General features: G+C 37.0%; 1 protein-coding gene across 1 annotated transcript; it reads right to left on the reverse strand.

The window, feature by feature from the left end:
• Positions 1 to 28: 28 nt before the first annotated feature.
• Positions 29 to 25,158, reverse strand: mxd4 (MAX dimerization protein 4). The gene is made up of 6 exons (XM_067441632.1): positions 24,901 to 25,158; positions 24,351 to 24,450; positions 21,922 to 21,951; positions 7,670 to 7,784; positions 2,475 to 2,634; positions 29 to 2,011 (listed from the first exon to the last, which is right to left on the reverse strand). The coding sequence occupies exons 1-6, from the start codon at positions 24,962 to 24,964 to the stop codon at positions 1,854 to 1,856; spliced, it is 627 nt and encodes a 208-aa protein (XP_067297733.1). The 5' UTR covers positions 24,965 to 25,158; the 3' UTR covers positions 29 to 1,853.
• Positions 25,159 to 25,389: the final 231 nt, after the last annotated feature.

Raw genomic sequence — 25,389 nt, forward strand, 5'->3', positions numbered from 1 at the left:
TTTTTTTTTTTTTTTTTTTGTGGCTTCCTTTTTCAAATGTACATTTTCTTTTTTTTCATTTATTTTGGTCTAAACTGCTTTAAAGACTGGGACTGTCTGAATAATTGAAACCCCCAGCACAAAGAACTTTCTTTTTTTACCTGGAATATTGCACACTGCACTGCATATACTGTATACTGCTGAAGAATAAAGGCTTCAAAAATTATTGCAAGGAAATTACAGGGAAAGACATGGGACTAAAAGCATCAGTATACATTTTCTGATAGTACCAACATCTCAGCAAAGAGCTTTTCCCATCTCTTCACATTCACATGTACAGTCATGCAGTTTTGACTTGTCAGTAGGATTGCTGGACAAACACATGTCACATGTCACATGCACGCACGCGCACACACTCTTGTACATCTGTCTTTATAAGGACATTCATTGGCACAATGCATTTCTATCTCTTTGTCCTAGCCCTACCTATCACAACTAAGTGCCTAACCTAACCCTTAACCTAATTATAACCTTATCACTAAAACCAAGTCTTGACCCTCAAACAGGCATTTTAAAGGGTTTCCGAAAGTGAGGACCAGCCAAAATGTCCTCTCTTTACTCTCTTTGTCCTCGCTCTACTGGTCTTAAACTGGTCCTCCCAAAGACAGATGTACGGATAGGTAAAATAAATCAGGCCTCAATTGAACATTTTCTAGTGATTGATCACATCTAAAAAAAAATCAGTTGGCCAAATTGAATTTCTGTGATTTGATGCAATTTAATCCACAGAAATTCAATTTGGCCAACTAAAAAAATTTGATCTGATCAGTCACTAGAGACCCAAACTTTTTTTTACAGTGTACTTACAGGTACACACATGCACACACACACACTCACTCTAAAAAATGGTTGAAAAGATGAATAAAAAGACTCATCTTCTCAAGTCTTTCAGGCTTGGTCCAGAATAATTTCACTGCATTAGAAAGCTGTAGCTTTCCAAGTTCATTGCTAAATCATTTACTATTAAAAGTATTATCAATAGATTGTTGTAGTGATGCATTTGGACAGTGCCATTTATTTGCTTGTCGTAACTGGGTGCTTTAATTAATTGCATAAGTATTCAATCATTATATCAGTATATAATCATTATATATTAATATTCTCTTCTTCTTTCACAAAAAAGTAACCAATTAATGAACTTCGGTCAATTTATCTGCATGGTGTGAAAATAACAGGTCTTCCACCCCCCATGGAATTCCAATTGGAATCAGACATATCTGATTAAAACTAAATTTGGAAGTGGCTAGGAAAACATGCAAAAATATATATTTTTGTTTACGTATTCAACAATATCTGATCTGTGTCATTTGACTTAAAAATTTGTGCCAGCGTGTAAACAGCCAAAATGTGCACTACAAAGTCATACTGTCTTGTGAAATTTAATTTGTAAAGGCTAGAATACACCACACAACTATTTGAGACGCGCTATTTGAGTGAGGCACATGAGCGATCCTTTATAATTTTGATAACTTTTAGTTAGCATACTGCCTTAGATGATAGAATCTGCCTATGTAGATGATAGACAGCAAAGGCAGTTACTAGGTTTTGAAACAGAGCCACAGTTTCAAACATCAGCAGAACAGACAAGTCAAAACTGCATTACCACACCACATGTTCCTACTAAAACCACATATTGCTTGTCTGTGTATATTTGTGGGGTTGGGGTTGGGGTTAGGGGGGTATATATAAAGTGTTGCAAGGGTTGAGAGAGGAGAGAGTTTTCTGAGGAATGGAAATCAGCCAGGTGTTTCCTGCCAGCTGGGAGTGGCTGATGGGTATGTTGGAGGTGACACACTGTTGTGGCCTGACACGGCCTAACAGATGTGTGCCTGCAATCTGTGGGAATGTGAATGGTGGCCTCCATCACTGGAGCTGCTCTGCAGGCTGTAGTGGTCCTCACCATCGCTAACACTGTCCACACTATCAACCTCACCTGGCGTGAACTCCATTCCCTCTATGTCAATGTCCACTTCTGTGAACACAAAAATAAAATCTCATTAACAGTGATTTAACACGTGAATGAATGATCCCAAGAATAAAGGAATATTCTGTGTTTAATTAAACATAATGTCTTTGGGTGGCAAATATAAGAGTCTGTCGATAACCACAGAAAAATAAAATAAAATAAACAAGAACATTAAAATATTCAAAGGCTTTCTGAATTTTTTCTCATTCAGCTTTGCACTTAATTGTAATGCTAATAGCATATGTAATGAAAATGTTACAATTAAAATAAAACATCTGGACTTTACTGTATATAGACAGATTAATATAAGCCACATTATCTATAATCAAACAGCAAACAGTCAAACAGCCTGTGCAGTATGTAGGACATATAAAATATGTGTAGTGTGTATAAAATCATGTGTAATTGCTGCAAGTGTAGAACATTGGATGCATTTCCACATACACCATGTATTTCAACTGTGTTGTACCTTGCTCAGAGTCAGTGGAGATGGTGGAGCCCATGCTGTCAGTGCGAATGCGCTCTAATCCCTGTACAGAGAGCTGCTCCAGACGCCGTTTGAGGTAGCGATGTTCTCTCTGCAGTTGCTCCTTCATATTTAGAGCCTTCCTGTCCTGTTCCTCCAGCTTCTGCAGAGCATATGTTTTCACTGATCAAACCACAGAGCACAGAAAACACCACACTGCATGACATGTATCATCTAGAGTCAGCTTGAGCATTCACAGTGCAAGAAATCCACAGGGTTTTTTTTTAAGCTAAAAAAAGGGAAACAATCGCATTAACAGAAGGACAGATGTATAGTGCTAACAGGAAACCAGAATGCATGAGCTGAAATACTGTGTAACAAACAGGAAAGAAACAAAAGGTTAACAGAGACATTGTCTCTGTTTCACAGTGACAGATTGTTGAACACATTTCATTCCACTGAGGCTTACACCCTTTTCATGAGGCAAATTTAAAGGGGTCATGAATAAAAACTAAATTTCAACTTTCCCTTGAGCTTTCAATATTGAAAATGTCATGGTAATAATAAGAATATCCTGTAAGTGTCAGAGCTGAAAATTTCCTTGTTAGTCAATAAAAATATTTTATTGACACCTGGCCCAGCAAACGTGAGATCTCAGAATGTGACGTCAGAGTGTGGCGAAACACTGCCTCAACAGAAGAAGAAGAACGCCTGATTATGTAGCCCAGCCCACCAACTCGTGCCTGACATGATTAATAACATAGGCCTACCTGGCGCTAAACTGGATCAAACTTCCAAGCAAAAACCATGCCGCACAAGCTTAAAGGTGCACTATGCAACTTTCCGTCCACTGGAGGGTGCTTATTCAAAACAAATGCGTAGTTTGATGACGTAGTTTGACGAGGTTTGAGCGCAGCATCTTGGGACATGTGGTCTTCACCTCACAGCCGGTGGAAAATAGGACTTGGGCAGAAATCACGTTCATACATGCGGTTATTTACGTTACTGTAGTGTAAAGCAGAGCAGGACTGAGTGTTGTGGAGCTGAGCATGGCCGCTGGAGCGATTGTTAAACAAACACACGGCTTGCGAGCACCAGTACTTTTATTATGACGGGACGGGACACATTTGCCGGGCGCCTGCACTGATCCGCTCTTCCGGTTATAATTATGAGGTAATGCAGCTCTGTTTATCATATTAGATACATTTAAGTGTGTTGAAAATGATGTTATGATGTTATGACGTTACTCCATGCGTTCACTTGTTCACACTGCTAAGAGTAAAGCACTCCTGCCAAATAAAACCCGAAACCGAGGGTAACGCAGATATGATGCAATTGACAGGCGACTTCCTCAGACGCTATGCTGACACGTCCCGGTCCTTAGTTAAAATAGCAATTTTCTCGCAATTTACAAATAGTTGGAAACATTTGGGATATTGTAGGTACTCAGCTGAACAAAATATAGAACACCGGCCTAGTGGTTTTTGGATATTTTATTGCAAAAATACTACATAGCGCACCTTTAATTCAGATTCCAATATTATAATTATGAATATTTTTAATGAATATACAGCTCACGTGGGGAAGACTGCATATTTGTTCCTTCATTTAACCATGGATGTGTTTGTAAACAAGAGACTGGATTTTCAGAGATTAAATGAATGAAGAATAAAAATGTTTGTTTTTTTTTTTTTAATATGCGACAGTATTGCATTGTTAAATATCGTTTGACATCTATTGATTATGTGGACGTGTCTAACGGAACATAACTTGGCACGCTGTAACACTGCAGTCACAGGCTGAATAATCCTTTATTTGAGGTGTTGTGCTACGATTTGTGATCACCAATCAGACTCGGACATGTAACAAAGCCTATGGGCCAGGGCTCGCAAAGCCCAATGTCCCAGAGCCATGCATTTTCCACGGGCTACCAAGGGTTGTTGTGCACTCTCTCTTGACTTGATATTTGAAGGAAAACTTTTGCGATTGCATTTTTGATTATGCTTTGATTTGTCTGACTCTGCAGTGAGGCTCTTGTTTGTGCTAGCTGATGCACGGTGAAATAAAAAAATAACAATCCAATTAATTGCGGGTGGATGAGAGATAAATCATTGTTTAATAGACATTTTGCGAGCTGGGCAAATCTTTTTGGTTGCTGTTTCTCCACACGCTTAAGCAATTCCTCACATTTACTCAAGGGAGAAGCCGAAGCTCAATAAATATGCAAATCTTATCCAATCGTAGCAGTGGGCATTTACTTCCAAGTCTTCAGTGCGGCACATCCATAAAAACTGAGTGTTCCAGGAGAGAGGCTCAAAACCATGGTAAAAAATATTATGATGTTTTTGAATGTAAAAACACACAAACGTCACTAGTTGACCTCAGATAGCAGTATAAAAAAATGTTCATGTTCATGACACCTTTAAATAAGTTGGTGACATACAAGTGTCCATGATGAATAAAAGAAAAAAAATTCTAGTTCTTAGAAAATGTTAAACATTCGTACAATTTTCTTTTACCTAGAAAACATGTGCCTGTACACAACCTAATAATTATTTTTTTAAAGATGTTATTATATTTCAAGTTACTAATTCAAAAATATATGATTACCCACCGTGCATGTATTTGCATGATACATCAGACTTAGTCCTGTCAATGGTTTTTATTTTATTTTTTATTTAGTCAACCTACAGTATCCAGTTTTTTGGTCAAGTTTTAGTTGAGTAAAAGTCTGGTCATTTTAGTCTAGTTTTAGTCGTGGTGTATAATGGTTAAATTGATAATCACAATTTGAAAAATGTATTTTTTACATTTCATTCTTTCCCCTATAAGCACAAATCAAGACACGGTCAAATCAAAACACGGTCAACTAACATGCACAGTTTATTTTACTCAATAACTCATCTAGTTTCCTGATTTCAAATATTATCATATAAATGAACACTTTCTATGTCACAATTCACCAGTGAGAGTGCCCCTGATTACGTTACACTCTACATTATAAAAACTGGTAAATGTCAAAATAATCTCTTAAGCTAAAACAAAAGTTTTTCTATTAAAACAACAACAAAAAACAATTTTTATTATCACAAAGATAGGGAGGCACGATATTGGATTTTTGCCAATATTTTTCAAAACAATTCTGGCTGAAAGCCAATACAGATACACATATTTCTTTTCTTTGTATGGAAATAACACCAATTTTCTCCTGTGTAGGTATTATAAATGAATATTTTGTTTGACATTTCAGTTAGGCTATGCTTACAATTCAAACCATAATGCTTAATTTTGATTCATTGCTCACATCCAAATTTTTTTTGTTTTTTTTGTTTGGCTGTTTAAATAATTTTTTTAATGTGGCCAATATCAGATTCTGAACAGCTCATGATCCTGAACTGGCCTGCATGAGCAAAATAACAAAAACAGCACTCAGAACAGAATGGAAGTAAACGGAAATTGTAATCGAAATTTACAAGTTCATTTATACAGTGATGTGCCGCGGAAGCCAGCAAATCTGTGCACAGCCGAAACGGAGAACACAGACAAGAATAAGGATGAGAAAAGCGTTGTTGTTGTTGTTTTTTTCCTTAAGTTTTGCTTGTATAGAGCAGTCACTGCCATACTCAAGTATAAGTATAAAAGCTCACCATCCCTCCACTGACGAACTTCACCGCTATCTACCATATCATAATCTTTGGATCGACTCCCATCAGCGCTGAATTGTGACGAATGTCATCTACAATGACGTGAAGGTTGAATTCCGAATATGATGGTTCAGACTGAGGTCGCATTGCACAACATCAGACCTGTATCTGATTTTGAACCATACATGGAAGTGGCCCAAATCAGAATCGAAAAGATCTAATTTCATTATGACTAATTTCATGTTTGAACTGTTCACACCGTTATTTAAAAAAAAAAAAGCGGATCCGAGTCGCATATGAGCAGAAAAATCGAGTACATTGAAAGCTTTGAAAACAACAACAATAAACTCTTTTTTCAGACAGATACAGTTGTAACCTAAATATTTCATTATGGATTTATCATTTGTAGATGGCCTACATCAATGGAGTCATCAACACATGAAGCGCAGGTGGCGTGACTTCAGTTGAAGGATGCCGCCTTTAGCCTCAGATAAAAATTCTACAATTCTTTTAGAGCTCCTTGGATTCAAGTTATCATCTGTTTGAGAAAAATATATATCAGATTAATAAACTGTTTATATAAAATTATTGCATTTACAAGTGTCATGTTTGTGATTTTTATTTACTATGTAGGCTATGGCTTCTAAACATCACATCAAATCAGATTCATGATTTTATAAAATTTACACAATTACTGTTTGCTTTATTGAGAAACAGAAGTAACTCAATCTTGTTTGTGTATTTAAAAATTCAATTTATTAGCCTAACAAGTAGACATACAGCTCTTCTACACTGTAAAATAAAATATTTAAAAAGTAAGTTACCTGGGTGCCTTAAAGTTTTGTTAATACAATGAACATTTTTGAGAATTGACTTAATCCTTTATTCAAATAGTATTAAAAGAGTTAGTAAGCATATTGTATAAAATGTGTTTTATTTGTAGTAATGCAGTGAAACATGCCAAATAGTGCTATTTTCATTATTTATCCCCAAAAAAATTATGTGGTTCAGATACAATAATATTTTGAGTTTCTATTTATTAAATCAATTTCTTTTTTTGTATTAATTTATTAATTCATTTTTTTTATTTCAATCAACTCAACATTCAGCTCAACTCATGCTTTAAGGCAACCAGGTTATTTACTTTTTTTAAGTTAAATCAACAATATGTTTTTTACATTGAATAAAACTTTCTGGGATGACACTAGGACCTTACGGAGGCTGCCGCTGTTGCCAGTTTGGGCAAATTTCCACCAGGTAAAACACCAGGCAAAAAATGTATCCATTCAAAAGAAATGCTCTGATTTGGGGTTTTAAACATTAACTGAGACTAAGAATATGATTTTAAGAAAATTTTTAAGTGGAGGTATATTACTATCTCTACCGTGTTAGGAACTGTGGGTTATCTGAGTTGCAACATGGAGAGTGACATAAACTTCCTGTAGACAGTTCCCGATTAACTTCCCCTCTGACTGTAACTGCTTTAAGCTGCTCTAACCTCTTAACTGTTGTGTAAACAAAGATATTCTCAGAAAGATGTTGATTTGTTTGTACCTTGATGTGCATTTTGGCGCGTTTGAGCAGGCTCAGTGTGGTGTGACGGGTGCTATCAGGACCCAAAGGCACAAGCTGTTTCAACTGCTCCAGGTACAATCGCAGTTTGGCACGTCTGCAACAAATAAAAAAACAGGTTGAATAGAAGTATTGTATAGAACCCTGAGATAAATTTAGAACTTAGAGACTGATTTAGGATGCTGCTTCAGGCTGCTAACACAAAGGTTGTAGGTTTAAATTGATGCAGGAATGACTGAGGAACTAGATTGAAATTACAACTTTAAGAGTGAACTGTTCCTGTAGTTCATTTCAATATATCTGCAAAAAGACTCCACTGGGCTCCACAGATACTAAGACATGTGATGTAATACAACTGATATATATTGTTTAACCTATGTGTGGATTCACGTTGACAGAAAACATGTCAGTATTAAGGGGGGCAAATGTTCAGTATGAAGGCCCCAATATACTTCAAGCAAAATCGATGTGACAAGTTTGTTTGGAGTTCGAACCAGCTTGTCAAAGTTAACTTTCAGGGAAAATTTGCTCTGGCTGGTAAACACCTTTTTTACTACCACCCGTGGCGATTATGTAATAAGGCTGGGTGTGCGATGATGCTCTGCCTTCTTTGATGCTGAAATCGTTTCCACTTCATGTCTTCTATTCAAACTGCGTAGATGAGACGTCCGAGAGTGATAACATGAACACACTGAAGTTGTACTTCTAATGAAATGAGACACTGGCACTTTTTCATGTTAAATACGATAAAGCTGCTTGATTTTAATGGTCCCATGGCATAGATTCTTGTTTCCTGAGGTGTACTTATATTGTTAGTATGGTTTTTACATCAAAATATGTCATAATTTAGAAATAAAAGGTATACTGACATTAGCCCTCTGGCTGGAATGCTTTGTTTCAAGAGGCGTGTCTGCTGTGAGTCTTCAGTGAAAATACCCACTGGTGTGATTGGCTGACATCTTTGCATTTGAAATGAGATTACGTGATGAGGGGGCGTGGTTTAGTCAGGCGCGAGTAGCAGCAGGAACACTCAGAGCTGGGGAAAGATTGCTGAGGAAGTGTTATTGTACAGAGTTGTTGAGAGCGTGAGTTTATTTTGTTTGTATCTGAGAGCTCTGAATAAACACGGGTGAACTTTGTGCAACGTTATTTCTCTCACAAAATGTTTTCACAACAGCTAACAGCAAACATGCGACATGAACACAGTAAGAGCTTCTGTTGACCATAATTACTAGATCAGCATCATTCAAATGGCAGTTTGGGTGTGATTGACTGATCTGAACATTATAAAGGGTGTTCTTTAATAGCTCTCCGTAGTTTAATAATGTAAATAACAGATTTGTTTCATGCTACTAACAGAAATTACGTGAAGTTGATGGTTTTAGTCACTGACTTGATTTACTGATGCATCAAGACGGCCAGTGGCGGGACTAACAGTATTAAACGATTTAGAAAGAAAGTCTGTGTGAACTTGAATGATTACCTACACATCAGAACTCACTGATCCCAGATCAGGCATTAATGAACACTGTTACTCACTGTTTGTGGCTGTGCGGTTGAATCCATATGGTAAAGCCGGTGCTGACATTGCAACTGATAAACTGAATCCATTCTCTACTAATTCTCTGGGCAGGCAAATCAGAGGAAGGGGAGGTAACATTTCCTGGTATGATGTCATAATAGGAGAATTCAGGATCAGCTTGATCAGAAAGACAGCCAGAACTCGGTTTACACTGATCAAAATTTCTAGCCACTTGGGGACAATATTCAGGCCAGGGGAACTCATATTAATGTTGAAAAACCTCATAAAATAAAAAGTTCATGCCATGGGACCTTTAAGCAATCTATTTAAGTGAATTAAGTGCTATATAAATATGACATGACATGACTAGAGTACAAACATATGCATGTTGCTATGAGAGAGAGAGAGAGAGAGAGAGAGAGAGAGAGAGAGAGAGAGAGAGAGAGAGAGAGAGAGAGAGAGAGAGAGAGAGAGAGAGAGAGAGAGAGAGAGAGAGAGAGAGAGAGAGAGAGAGAGAGAGAGAGAGAGAGAGAGAGAGAGAGAGAGAGAGAGAGAGAGAGAGAGAGAATTACTTGTTTACAAATGTGTTTTGTGAAATGAAAGTGGATGGAAATGAGAACCTGAGAAACGTGACAAAGGACTCTACAATGCACATGACAAATGTTCCACTTTTACTTTTTTTTACTTTTCTACTCCTCTTTATTATCTAAGTGGACTTATAACAAAGCTGGTGCCTTACAATGTTTGTGGAATAACAAGCAATCAAGTCCACAATATATGTGTGTATGTGATAACTAAAATGTTACAAAATAACATATTTATAATCATTGCAGTTATACTTGCAGAGTGCAAGTATAACTGCAATGATTATAAATATGTTATTTTGCACGAGCTGCTTCAAAAAGTCCAGTTTCTTTTGCTTTACAATCACACTGCTGTACTGATCAGAACAATATCTCAACAGATATAGTGTGCCTGCTAACACAGAGGCTATTTGCATCAAAACTCTGTGAATGATGAGCATAAGCTAAACTAACAGGGTGCTGTATTTTGAGCTTTTCTGTTTTTCACAGCAATAGTCCACATGTATAATTTCCATTAATAATGTTGAGACTTTGTATGCAAATACATGTACCTTTCTAAGTGAAATATCCATTAAGGTTTCAACCTCTGAAAACCTAATCTCACTGTGAAAGTGCAGTGATCCAATTTCTGGGTCAGTCAGTTTTATTCACTATAAATAATGTATTAAAAAGTAGCTTTAAAAAAGGATGAGGTAAAGGATGATGTAAAGAATAGGGATGCTCATATTTACCGTTTAACCGTTAACTGATAGTAAGAATTTTGACCGATAAACACTATCAGTTAAACAGTTTAAAGGTTTTTTGTTTTTGTTTTTTTACTCACGGGGCACGTCGACACATGCAACGAACCACACGTGCCGACACAGACATATTTCGCAAAATGAAGCAATGAGAAAGAAGCATATTGTGTGGGACCATTTCGACAGAAAGGGTGACGAAGTTACGTGCAAAATAAGCTATGCGGTATTACAATACAGCAGTAGTACAAGCCCCTGACTGGTGAAGGAAAGCAAATGAAAGTCGCTTCCCGAGGCTGACCGCTCAAGCGAGGCGTCTGTATTCCCCGGGCACCAGGCATTGCCATATGAAGCTTTGTTTAATGCTTTTCGTTCTGTGGTTTTGTCCAACAACTTATCAAAAATCTCAGCCCGAGTCTGACTGGAGCCCGTGTTTTTTTTGGGGAGGGGCTTACACACACTGCAGGAGGGATTTTGTCCCACTCCTCCACACAGATCTTCTCTAGATGAGTCAGGGTTCTGGCCTGTCGCTGAGAAACACAGAGTTTGAACTCCCTCCAAAGATTCTCTATTGGGTTTAGGTCTGCAAACTGGCTAGTCCACGCCAGAACCTTGATATGCTTCTTACGGCCGTTTCACACATACTCCGTCTGCAGTGCGCGTGTGGTGCGTATTTTTTTCAGTACCCATGTTAACGGATTACAGCTTTCACACTGCACGCGGATGCTGTCCGTCAGTCCGTTCCAGGAGCGTTGCGTCTGCAGCAGTACAACGATCGTTTTCGTACTGAGTCTATTTTTTGCTGCGCTGCGTTGCTGCATTAAAGTGATAGAACATTTTTGGCATTAAAATAAACATGTACTGACGTGAAAATCTAGTAATTTCACCACAGATGCATATCATTTAAAATATACTCTTGTTATAGTCAACGAAAGGCGTTTTTTTCTAAAGTAAAGCAACAAAACGACACCTTACCTGGCATTTAGGTAAAAAAAATGTGCCATAATGGTGAAAAGAAAAGTTATTTTTGACATGCAGGATTTCTTTTAAAAGGGTTTAAAAACGAAAGAAAAGATGAGAGTCGGCTGTTTTTGTATAGCCTATTGTAAGTTTCTAATTTAAAATGTTTATGATTTAAGTCTATAACCTATGTTTAAATGTTTTGCCACTTGTGTGAGCTAAATCTGAAGTATATAAATATAAATTAATGAATTGAAAAAATGTTGTTTAAATGTAGGCTAGTAGCCGTTAACCTGACTTCTATGAAATAGTAAACAAAGAGAATTGCAATCCTGACGAGCCATGTTCAGTAACAACTTTTGGATTTTAGATCAAAAATCATTAATAAATGCTGTGTTTGTGGTGTGCAACAGCGGATCAGTTGCGGACTGCAAATGCAGCATATGTGAAAGCACAACAGGGCGTGCGGATCCTGTAACGCACACACACAATGCGTTACAGAGCGTTGGAAGACCCAGCCTCGACCCAACCTCAATGCTCTAACTGAGGGAAGGAGGCTCTTCCCCAAAATCTCGCAATACATGGCCCCGGTCATCCTCTCCTTAATACAGTGCAGTCGCCCTGTCCCATGTGCAGAAAAACACCCCCAAAGCATAATGCTACCACCCCCATGCTTCACAGTAGGGATTATGTTGTGCTAGGCATGTGCTGGTTTAAGCAGGGGAACCTTCCGTGCCACGCATGATTTCAAACCATGACATCTTAGTGTATTACCAACAACAACCTTGGTAACGGTGGTCCCAGCTCTTTTCGGGTCATTGACCAGCTCCTCGCGTGTAGTTCTGGGCTGATTTCTCACCTTTCTTAAGATCATTGAGACCCCACGAGGCGAGATCTTGCATGGAGCCCCAGTCCGAGGGAGATTGACAGTCATGTTTAGCTTCTTCCATTTTCTAATGATTGCTCCAACAGTGGACCTGTTTTCACCAAGCTGCTTGGCAATTTCCCCGTAGCCCTTTACAGTCTTGTGGATGTGTACAATTTTGTCTCTAGTGTCTTTGGACAGCTCTTTGGTCTTGGCCATGTTAGTAGTTAGATTCTTACTGATTGTATGGGGTGGACAGGTGTCTTTATCCAGCTAACAACCTCAAACAGGTGCATCTAATTTAGGATAATAAATGGAGTGGAGGGGGAGATTTTAAAGGCAGACTAACAGGTCTTTGAGGATCAGAATTCTAGCTGATAGACAGGTGTTCAAATACTTATTTGCAGCTGTATCATACAAATAAAAAAGTTTAAAAAATCATATATAGTGATTTCTGGATTTTTTAGGTTTTTTTAGATTATGTCTCTCACAGTGCAGCACCTACGATGACAATTTCAGACCCTTCCATATTTTGCAAAATAGCAGGGTGCTCAAATACTTATTTTCCTCACTGTATACGTCATATATTTTGTAATATTATTTATAAATCTTAAATATTTTGTCACAACTTGATGTCATTGTGTGCAATCCAACAGAAAATGTGTAAAATAGATTCCATTTATGAAATTAAAACTAGACAAATCTTTTGCTTTTGGTCTATCTGTCCTTTAGAATGCACAATTGTGGCTTTTACAACACTCCCTCAGCATTAAACACAAACAACCCTCCACCTTTCCTGTCTTTTGACACTGTAAACTGTAGCATATGTGAGCTGTATTTCAGTGTTCATGACCTGCATTTCAGTGTTCACAAATCAGCCTGGTTTGTCTCACTGCCTTCCAGCCATGCGCATGATTACATGTGTGTGAAGATTTGCAGTCATTCAGGTCATTGTTGAATGTCAGGTTAAATTCCTTCAAAACAAATGAATGCACTTTTACATGACTGAAAATAGACAAATACGAAGCAACTGCAATTACTGTACAACTGTACGTGTGCTGCATATAAAAGTTCCACCTGAAAATGACAGGAATGCTGGGTAACCCATGAAGTACAGGCACAGCATGAATTCCATTTCAAATGCCTACAGTAAATTTGCAGGTTCAGGCACATCTTCAGTGAACTGGATTACTGTGTCAACACAGATCTTTGCTGACCATTCCCGCATGGAGCTTACTCTTTAAATGTAGGCTACTGATAGGGATGGTCTAGGATGTTCCACCATCCAGCTATTAGTTTAAAAAAAACAATTAAACTAATATATATATATATATATATATATATATATATATATATATATATATATATATATATAGTTTATTTAGATTAACCATACCACTACGGTGCTTAACATTATGTAAATGTATGTCACATTGTACAGTATGTTGGGACAGGGGCATTATAACTCCAACTGATAGAATAGAACGGAGTTCATGTGTCTTCACTCATAACATCAGCCCCACAGCGTCACTAAGCAAAGTGCTTCCAAAGCAAGAAAAAAAAAAAAACACTTACAAAACTATAAACCTGATTTTTCAAACCTCAAACACAAAATCAAACACTTACTAAAAATATATTATATTTTAGCAATTATGGTCCCCTTTTACTGTACAAGGCAAACAGTGATGATGCCTTAGCAAACACCACTAAAAAAACTGTGATGTCTTACACATTATTTCAGAAATAAACATAACTTTTGCTTGACAAATCAAAGAATAATCAAAGCAGATCTGAAACCAGATTCCTCAGACACACCAAGACCCTTGGTAGTTTTAGCGTGCTCTTAAAGCCGGGCCTCTTCCATCAAAACCAATATGATTTCAAACCACATATTTTGGATTTGTGCCACCATCTCTTTGTTAAAACTGACATATTGTCTTAGATTATGGAGTTTTTTTTTTTATACAGAAATACCACTAAGGCCCTTTTACAATCATTGGACTCTGTTTATCACTCTACTTTAAAGAAAGTGTATGTAATATTGTGGCCAAAACTGGTACTGCAGTCACTTTCAAATGACTGTAGAGCAGTGTATCCCCTCTCACCCTCCCCCCTGACTCAAGGTTGCCAGATCTGGCAACCCGGATGCCGAAACACTACTGACTTGGTGATTGGTAGATAGTAGGGGTGTAATGATTCACTCATTTTCTCAATGCATCGATTACAAATCTTGACGAAGCCAAGATACGAATCTTGAAACATATTTTGAATCGTTAATTTCAGCTGATATTTGATGTAAAATGCTAAGAATCGGATGAATCACGATTCAATAACGATTCAGTGCTTTAAAATAAACATATCTACTACATGCGTGAATAAATAGAGATGCTGTGCTGCGAAATCCACGCCCTCACAGTCACAGCTCTCCTTCTCAGACGCACACGCTCTTTACCACCTTCACTAGATTGCGGCAGTGAAGGCAGTAAGGCCCTCCTCCTTTAACAAACTAATAATGAACTGCACTTATGAAGCATTTATTTATCTTTGTCAATGTTATTTTCAACATTTACTAATACTTAATTAAAATATTTTTAACATTAGTTAATGCACTGTGAACTAACGTGAACAAACCATGAACAGCTGTATTTTTATTAACAGAGATGAACAAATACAGTAACAACTGTACTGATCATGGTTAGTTCATGTTAGTCAATACATTAACTAATGGTAACTAATGAAACCTTATTGTAAAGTGTAACACTTTACATTGTTTCATTAGTTAATGCATTAGTTAAAGGGTTAGATCACCCCAAACCCTAATGTCGTTCCACACCCCTAAGACCTCCGTTCATCTTTGGAACACAGTTTAAGATTTTATATTTTAGTCCCAGAGCATATGCATTCTATGCACACTTTCCAGGAAGCTAATAAAAACATCACCAAAATAGTCCATATGGACCTCAGTTGGTTGATTAGAATCTCTTGAAGCATCAAAAACACATTTTTGTCCAAAAATAACAAAAACTATGACTTTTGGCATTGTCTTCTCTTCCGTGTTCCTCAAAAAAAGATTCAAACGGCATGAATCAATGAATCGATCAATGATTTGGATCGCCAATGTCACGTGAGTTCAGCAGTTTTGATCGCGTGTCAAACTGCTGAAATCACGTGACATTGGCGAACCGAATCATTGATTGATTCATTGATTCATGGCCATTTGAATCTTTTTTTGAACTATGATTAAATATAGATTAATCCTTATCGAAGGTACAAAAGTTTTTTAGTCAAGAGCAGTGAGTGATTTACATTAATGGCTTCTGTCGCTTTAAAGGTCCCATGGCATGACATTTTTATTTTATGAGGTTTTTCAACATTAATATGAGTTCCCCTGGCCTGAATATTGTCCCCAAGTGGCTAGAAATTTTGATCGGTGTAAACCGAGTTCTGGCTGTCTTTCTCTGCCTTTGAGAAACTGAGAGCTCAGATGAGCTGATCTTAAATTATCCTGTTATGACGTCATACCAGGAAAGGTTACCGCCCCTTCCTCTGCTTTGTCCGCCCAGAGAATTAGTAGAGAAAGGAGTCAGTTTTATCAGTGGATGTCAGCAGCACAGGCTTTACAATACGGATTCAACAGCACCACCACAAACAGTGAGTAACAGTGTTCATTAATGCCTGATCTGGGATCAATGAGTTCTGATGTGTAGCTAATCATTCAAGTTCACACAGACTTTCTTTCTAAATCGTTTAATACTGTCAGTCCCACCGCTGGCCGTCTTGATGCATCAGTGAATTAAGTCAGTGACTAAAACCATCAACTTAACGTTGTTTCTGTTAGCAGCATGAAACAAATCTGTTATTTGAATGATTAAACTAGAGAGAGCATTCAAAGAACACTCTTTATAATGTTTGGATTGGTCAATCACACGTTTGAATGACGCTGCTCATTATGCTCAACAGAAGCTCTTACTGTATTCAAGATGTCAGCCAATCACAACAGTGGGTGTTTTCACTGAAGACTCACAGCAGACACGCCTCTTGAAACAGAGCATTCTAAACAGAGGGCTAATATCAGTATAGCCTTTTTTTTTCAAAATTATGACATTTTTTATGTAAAAACCATACTGTCAATATAAGTACACCCCAGGAAACATTATAAAACAATAAAACAACCCATGCCATGGGACCTTTAAGATCTGCCGCTGCAGAACTGCGCTCTCACACACACTTTTTTCCTCACAACTCTTAAAGTTTGTTTAAGACGTTATTTGATATGTGAATAGTCGACAAAACTGTGTTTTAGTTTTTTCAAGTGCGAGAGAACGGCACGTTGTCTGCTCATGATGCTGGCGCATAACCCACAAATCCTAGTTGACAAAGCGCGTCATATGTATGTAAAAAGTAATTTTGCCGTAGTAATTTATAGATCATGGATTTTATAAAAACGTGTTTGAAGTTAAGAGCAGGAAAGACAGCTGGCAACTCTGCAGTAAGTCATAGACGCAAGTAGCCTGACAAGCCAGACCCACATCAAGATGTTTGGTCTGGAAACTCATCATTGACAGAGCTTAATCTGAGGGGCGGGATAAACGGTTGTCTTTCAAACTCCCTCTGTATGGCGAGCATGCATTTGGATAGCGCTGCAATTTTTGGGTGAACTATCCCTTTAAACAAAAATATTTGTAGAATTTGAAATTAGTGGCCCCTATTGATCATGATCCAAACCAAGATGTTAAAGGTGCCCTAGAATGAAAAATTGAATTAACCTTTCCATGGTGAAATAATAAGAGTTCAGTACATGGACATCACATACTTGAGTCTCAAACATCAGTGCCTCCTACTTCTTATGTAAATCTCGTGAATCCATAACACAACAGAAAAAAAAGTGCTTCTCAACATAAACCCAACAGTGACGCAAGCATTGGGGATCATTTATATGCACGCCCCCAAAATCTGCATCTGTCCAAACATGTGCATTGTCAGGCGGAAATGGGAGCAAATCATAAAACACACTTCATGTTCCAGGCTGTGCAGGAGACGAGAGTACCCTTCCCACAGATAAAAAATGTCAACAGTCATGGTTGATGTTTATAATCCGATACCACAACAATTTAATTCAAGATCGCTTGTTTGTTCGGCCCATTTTAAGCAAGCTTCGCTCAGCATCTTAAACTGAAGAAAGTGGCAATTACAACTATATTCCTGCAAGCAGTAAGTAGCGATTTATCCACTTATTGGATGTTTTAAACAATTTCTGATTAAATTGAAAGTTTCTTAGAGAGACAGCATTGTCTAGATAATGCAAGATGCTACAGTAACAATAGGAAACACCAAGTACCATACAAAACTAAATAGTGTGTCTAATGACAAAGGGTAATATTATTTTGTATTACAAAAATTCAACCGTAGATACTTTGCTTAGATCGTTCACTCGATCCTTCTAGCAAACGTCACCTTTTCCAGCATACAAATTAAAACGACAGTAATTTGACAAGGCTATTCATTTTGTAAAAATATAAGTTATATATTTATATTTTGAGAACTGAAGTATGGTGTTTCCTATGATGTTTTTGCCTGTTTGTATTTCAGATTAAGCTAACGTTACATCACAGTCACTGCGTAACGTTAGCCTACATTGTGACTAACGTTATATAAACATGCAATATCAGTGACAAAAAAAGACAAGTCTAAAATGTAGGCTGAATGACACACTTTAAGCAGAACATCTTAAATGGAGATTGATAAAATGCAGCTCACTTGTTTTTCAGTTCACCAGCGCGTGAGAGAGAGCTTACGTGCATATGGTTGCCAGATTGGACATGTTTAGGTATAACACTGGATATCATACAGGTTTTTTCACAGAAAAGCTCTGTTTGGGGGATTTAATTACTAAAATCTGGCAACTGCACGAGCGCAAGCTCTTTCTTGTGCGCAGATGATCTGAAAACAACAAGTAAGCTGCATTTTATCAAATCTCCATTTGAGATGTTTTTGCTTAAAGTATCATTCAGCCAGTCTGTGTTCTGTCAGGACTCACGAGCCGCTTCACTGAACAGCTGAACTGCTGAGCTGCGAGTTGCTGAAATAAGCCAATATGAGCAGAGCTCAGAGAACAATTTAACATATTGTTTCAAATCATTCTAGGGCACCTTTAAACACGTAGTATGAGCAGTTGTTTTTTAAAATTTAAATTACATTGTATAATTTCAATATTTAGAGCAAAAACAGAACTTTAGATTATGCTACACGAGAGACCTGCAAAAACAGATCGGTTGTTGATCGTGTGCTTTGGAGGGGAAAAAAACCCTGCATGGTTCCGATTCATGGCTGGTCGACCGGTGCAACAAGCTTTAATAGCAAGCACTAAATGCATTTCTTATCTGAAATCTGAAGCATCAACTAATTGTCTGTGCAGCACTGAATCCTGCTCAAAGCTTATAGTTTTGGACGAGTTTCACATAAATCACCATAGAGACACTGCAGCTTGCTCCAGAGGCTTGAAAACATTGGATAGTGAAGAGTGGATCAACTGTATGCGCCGCTGGAAAAACATAGCAAAGGCCACACAAGTTTTATGGCCTATATGTATTATACAAAGAAATCTGTTGCTTGTTTAATGCATGTCAGTGGGGTCTAATTAGAATTAAATATCTTAAAGGTCCCGTTCTTCGCGATTCCATCTTTCAAACTTTAGTTAGTGTGTAATGTTGCTGTTAGAGCATAAATAATACCTGTAAAATTATAAAGCCTCAAGTTCAATGCCAAGCGAGATATTTTATTTAACAGACTTTCCCTTTCAAAGCCTACAGCGAACGGCCGGTTTGGACTACAGCAGGAAGTGCAGGGATGTAATGACGTCACTACAACAGTTTGTTGACTAACCCTCCACCCACAAGAACACGCAAAATAGGGGGGCGTGGTTTTGTTGCTCTCACACGTGGAGAAGAGCGCGCATTCAGCGCATTCATCTCCCCGTTATGGTAAGAGGTGGGACCTTTACAGGCAAAGTGCGCTAAGCTGCTGTCCAATCAACACGGGAAGCGCTGGCCCAATCAGAACTCGTTACATATTTCTGAAGGAGGGACTTCATAGAACAAGGAAATCAACAGGCCATTTTTAGAACAGAGGAAACAGTGCTGTACAGATAAGTAAATTGTGTGAAAAATACTGTGTTTTTTTACACACGAAATATGAACTCATGTTATATTGCACACTGTAATATACAATCAAAGCTTCGAAAACATGCGAAGAAGGGGACCTTTAATTTGGGTTCTACTGAAGAAACAAAAACACTTACATCTTGGATGCCCTGGGGGTAAGCACATAAAAATCTCATTTTCATTTTTGGGTGAACTATCCCTTTAATAAGGTAGATAAGACGTATTTCTGTCATGAAAAAACTGTTCAAAATGAAAGGAGGTAGTGTAGTTTATGTTTATTACTAATAGTGGCTTGGATATTAGCAAAAACCCTGACCTTGTTTATATTCGAAGAGATGACATAATCGAGGATAATAATAACTCTAAAGGCAGTGTTTCTCAACTCTGTTGAGTGCTAGGTAGTGTTTGTGCTAGGGAGACATCTAAGACATTCTGGGAGGTGGGTATACCAGACTAAAAATGAGACTGGAGACTGGACAAGGTGTCTCAAAGTCTAAGAAAACAAAATCATTAAACAAATAGTTAATTTAAAAAATAATAAAAAATAAATTAATTATCCCATAATTTACTCACCTTCAAGCCATCCTAGGTGTATATGACATTCTTCTTTCAAATGAATACAATTAGAGTTATATAAAAAAATCCTATATGTATTATACCTAGACATTTTTTTTACCTTAAAATGTTAATAAGTTAGACAGACATATCACGGCTAGACAGCCAAAACAATTTCTGTCAGGAAAAAACTGTTCAAACTGAGTCTAGTTTAGATTCCGCCTATCCCTCCTTCACTAGCTGCAAGTTAATCGATAAAGAATTGTAAGTGATACGACGGTCTTGGCATTTAATTTGTTTGTAGGCTGAAATTATATTCAATCAGCCAAAGTGGCTAGTGGAAGTGGCTGCCTAGTACTCGCCACAGCTGAATTCTACCAGCATTTGGCGGGCTGGCAGATGTTATTGTCAAGCCCTGGTTGCGTGTCATTAATTTACTGTGTTAATTTACAATTTACTCTGCTATTAAGGAAGGACACTGTAAAATAATGTGTTAGCGAATAAACGTATTATTAAAATTCAATAAGGCTGCACGTTATAATCAAACAACAATCTCTAGCCATGACTATATTCACATTATAGCATGGCCTCTGGCACCTTTTTGCTTAATCATTACCTTTTACAGCATCAACTTAAAATTTGATCACCATACACAGGGCAACAGTAAGAGGAAGTTGCATGATATTGGAATGTTATTCTCCTTTGTATTTCTATATGTCCCTTTAAAAATGTCATAAACCTGCCTATATGGTTTTCCTGTTTTTTCTCTCCTAGAACTCCGCCAGTGTTCTCAAAAGGTTCAGAAGCTCTATTCTGAGGAAGGACATGACTGAACATATTTCTCACCAAGCAGCAGTAATCAATTCCTCAAACTTAAGCATGTGACTGGCAAACTCCAAGGGATACAATTTTCACACAAACACCCCCGATCTCTGGCACGAAAACAAACTGCACAAAAATTGTGTCACATTGCAAATAGTTTCTTTTAACTCTCATTTAACAAAACCTCTTATTTTCCCCTAACTATCACATCTGCAGGGTTTGAAATCAACTTTTTATATGACCAACTGGTCAGCTTCTATTAGCCAAAACAAAAATACTTGACTAAAACTCAAGAAGACTTTCGAAGTCACAGGTTAGATTTAAATATATATTAAATATATTTATATACATTATATATAAATATATATTATAAAATCAAAATCTGATTAATCGAATTGTGGTGTGACATTTTAAACAGCGTTTTTAAACCCTTGTTATAAACTCAAGTAAAGATCACGCCGAAGATTAGTTTGACAGGCTGTCAATTCAAAAAAGAATAAATTGTTTCCCCACAAAAGTAGTAAAGCCTCTATTCCACTGACATACATTGAAAAAAGCCAATCCATTCTCATTACCAATAAGGCGACCGATAATGATAGCGAAAATCATGCCCCAAAATATCGTGTGATGATAAAATTATGCCCATATAATTTTATGGTGATAATATTCCCATGCCCATATTTCACACTGAATGCAGCAGGTTTAGCAGCAGCATCTCAATAAAAATGCAAAAGGGCACCTTTGGCTCCTGTGTAGTGAAACAAACATAATTTATGAACCATAAACTGCCAAATTGGATATTAAGTTGATCATGTTTGACTATCAATGACATTTGATGAATTCGTAAACGTTAATTTAAAACCATGCTCATCACTACAAGATACTGGCTTTAAAGGTAAAACCATTATTATATGTCCACAATTATAACCCACACATACATTTTGATGTTTCCTTCAAAACAAAGCCCTCTTTAAAGGCATTTCTTAAATAACAGTTCATATGAATTGAAGGATATCGGATTGATCTTACCTGTGTTTTTCCAGCTCATTGTGTGATGACCTGAACAGGAAATAAATAGAAACATACGTGAGCTTGGATTAATTATTCAAACCTAAAATGTATTCAGACACCTTCAACATTGTCTTGCATTATTACAGTTTATTTACTATAGTTTCGAAAAATGGTAATAAACTATGACAAGAACTCCGATTTAAACTGTTTCGGAACAAATTAATCTTGATAATGGCAGATAACTTTGATAGAAAGATATGTAATAGATTACAATCAACCAGTCAGCTTTCAGCTGTTAAATTTAAGTACAATTAGATAATACCAATTTAGGTCAACCAATTAGCCATGCTTAATTTTGTTCAGTCTGTGGTGTTAAAGATTGCATTAGCAATTAAAGAAAAAACACTTAAGCAAATCATGGTCAGGTCAAAGAGTCTAAATAAACCAAATTATCATTTGGTTACTGGTCACTGTATAAACAATTTGGGGGTATAATATGTCCCAGTTTTCTTTATTTTGCTATCCTCTATAAAAACTGTTTATATATAAACTGTAAATAAAATATGTTTTGGTTTGGCTGTATATTATCGATAGTATTGTATTGACTATTGATAGTTATAATAAATTATGAATAAATTAGCAATAAAAACAGACTTTTACAACAACAAAAACAGTACACTGACTCTTTGCTAAAGCATATAAAAAAGGGGCAGAAATTGAGAACTCTGTGGCTCTGAACAAATGATAGAGTAATGCTGTTACAATCTGTGGCAAAATAAAGTGGTTTGGAAAAGTTGTGATCTATGATGTGATCAGAAAAGGGCATAAAAGAGCTGCATTTGTCTGTGTCTGTCTTAGTACACATATGCACTCTTGCTTGACACTTGGTTAAGATATTGTTTATTGTGAAAGAACAAAAATGCCCTTGTTATATAAATATTCAATAAATTATCATTGCATTCAAAAAAATGTAATGCCACACATTTTGAGTTGAAATTAGTCTATGAGTAAATTAATTAATGAGTTATGCTTCCTGGCCCTTTCAAAACCGCATGCTGTTATGCTCTAAATTACATATTATAGACAAAACACTATCATTTTGCATTCCCTTACGGTGTCTATTAGGCCAATATCACTGTAAGTAAAGCGTCAAAAGCATGCACTCAATGACGCAGAGGAAATTCAGCACGCTACAACGCATTGCTATTTTAGTCTAGGGTATGAATGTTAGGGTGTACGATAGGGCAATTACATTTTCTCCAAACAAACAAAAACACGACAGACAGAGCGATTATACCGATTGCAAGATAGAAACAAAAACATACAGTATATGGGTCATAGCATCAGTTGATTGCTTTACGTTGAAGCTGCAGTGTGCACTCTCTGCACCACTAGCATCATCATGTGGGACTGTCACTGCAAAAAAATTACGTTTTCACCTCTCCCTTATTATGAAGCTTTCCCTGAGTATGTATAAAAAAATGAATGCAAATGGAAAGTATCTGGCTGCAAAGTAAAATATGCTAAAAGCTATGTTCATTATAAAAACATCCACGTGACTAATATACAGGCACAAGGCTAGTGCACAATACTGTTGGGGGAGCTTTAATATTACACTACTAAAAGTCCACACTTTCATCAGATGCTTTTGTAATCAGGGAAATTGGGAATCAATCAGAAAATTCTAAGTAAGTTTTGGTAAAAAGTAAAAAATTTAATTTAACAAAAATATCAAAAATTCCCTGGAAATCCCAAATTACACAGATTTCCACCATTTCTGTGCTTTCTATGCATATGTGGGGGAAGGGCAGCACACTAGGCTCCTGCTGTTTTGCTTTGACTTTGCAAGGAAAGGGGGCTAATGCAGCAAAACAGATTCAGGGGTCAAAGCTCTCCAGCAGCTGACTTGAGTCTATTCACACCACACCCAACAGTGAGAGTTTTAACCACACCTAAACTTACACTACTATAAGCAGTCTATGACATAAGCATTCGTCACATTACTACTCATATTCGATAAAGTAAATAAAATGGTAACTTATGAGCAAAACTTTACTTCTGAAGTTACTGTTTGTTTTCAGTGTGCAAGAATGCATGATCACAAAAATGGTTGACCAATTTAATGCATAACTTTAACAAGCTTTAGTGTTGAAACATGCATTACAATTTTAAGAATCTATACGTTTTAAGCAGACAAACACACGTACTGACGTTGCAGTCGTGTTTAAACAACAAAAAGTTTTTGTTAATGAAACATATTGAGTAGAAAGGAGATGACAGCGGTGGAAAAGGGAAAGCAGCAGCAGCAGCAGAAAGTTGACGCTGTACGCGTGGCAATGTTTATACACAGCCAAGCCCATCAACAAAAATGGCGATTACATGTAGAATAAACATCGTTTGAATGTATCCATCCATTAATAATAACACTGTCCTTGTATTTTATTTACCTATTGTTGTGGTTTTTTCTTGAAATGGGAGAAGATTTAGTTTTCTTTCTGGAAAAGTCGTTATCGTACGGCAAAACAGACGCATAACCGTGTTCAGCTTCTAGTGAGAAAGTAAACACAACCAGCATTAAATACAGACTTGTGTGATTCAGTGAACAAAAATGAGACGGTTACAAACTTAGACGTTTAGCCTACTATGTTTTCATGTCAAGACGTTAAAAACATAAAGAACTGTGCTTCTATCAACTTACTAAAGCAAACACCCCATCCCCCAGGTTACATTTGACGGAAAATGAAAATGAATCAACATTTTAGCAGGGGCTGGGATAAATGACACATGTAAGTCATCTCATGGCGGTAACTGAATATTTATAGACTTTAGCAACTCACAGTATCAACATGCCATCGTCCTTTTGGGCTCGAATTAAACTTATGTTACGTTACACTTGATCAGCCGGCAGGTTAATAAGGGGCAATGCCCTACAACGAAATATTGCAAATACGAAGAATGTTTTAGTTGACCAAACAGACATCAATATATATATCGTACCTCTGTCTCTTCTTTCCAAATACTCTGCTGCCTCAAGAAGAAGTAGAAGAGAATTAAGTTCCATCCTGGTGTATTTACAGAAATAAAAACAAAAACAAAAAAACTAATAACACTGTTTAACAACAAATTTAAAACAAATGAAAGAAACAAAAACAAAACAAATAAACAAAAAAAGTGATGACGTTCGATATGAACAGTTCAATTCCGAGTCGTAGAGACTCCTGACAAAAATTAATGCAGACTGCACGTAAACTAAAATCTGGAGATCGATGGACGGCTCCTTCGACCAATCATATATCAGATAAGTAGGCAAGGCGGAACTTAAACACATTTGTATCCAATCAAAGACTTCAAAGAGAGAAGTTCACAGGAAAGATGTTGACACATTGCGAAATGTCATATGATTGGTTAGTCAGTGATAGTAACAAGGTTGAAGCCATGCCCTAGCAACAGTACGTGTGACTCAACCCCCAAACCTCTCATTGGTCT

The sequence above is a fragment of the Pseudorasbora parva genome, chromosome 4 (assembly GCF_024679245.1).
Source record: "Pseudorasbora parva isolate DD20220531a chromosome 4, ASM2467924v1, whole genome shotgun sequence".
Lineage (NCBI taxonomy): Eukaryota > Metazoa > Chordata > Actinopteri > Cypriniformes > Gobionidae > Pseudorasbora > Pseudorasbora parva.

Excerpts from the sequence above, each read along its gene's own strand:
- mxd4 (XM_067441632.1), bottom strand. The coding sequence starts at position 24,964 with ATGGAACTTAATTCTCTTCTACTTCTTCTTGAGGCAGCAGAGTATTTG. Across the intron at positions 21,952-24,350 it reads AGAAAAAACCACAACAATAG|GTCATCACACAATGAGCTGG; the intron begins GTAAATAAAATA and ends TTTCCTGTTCAG. Across the intron at positions 7,785-21,921 it reads AATGAGCTGGAAAAACACAG|ACGTGCCAAACTGCGATTGT; the intron begins GTAAGATCAATC and ends TATTTGTTGCAG.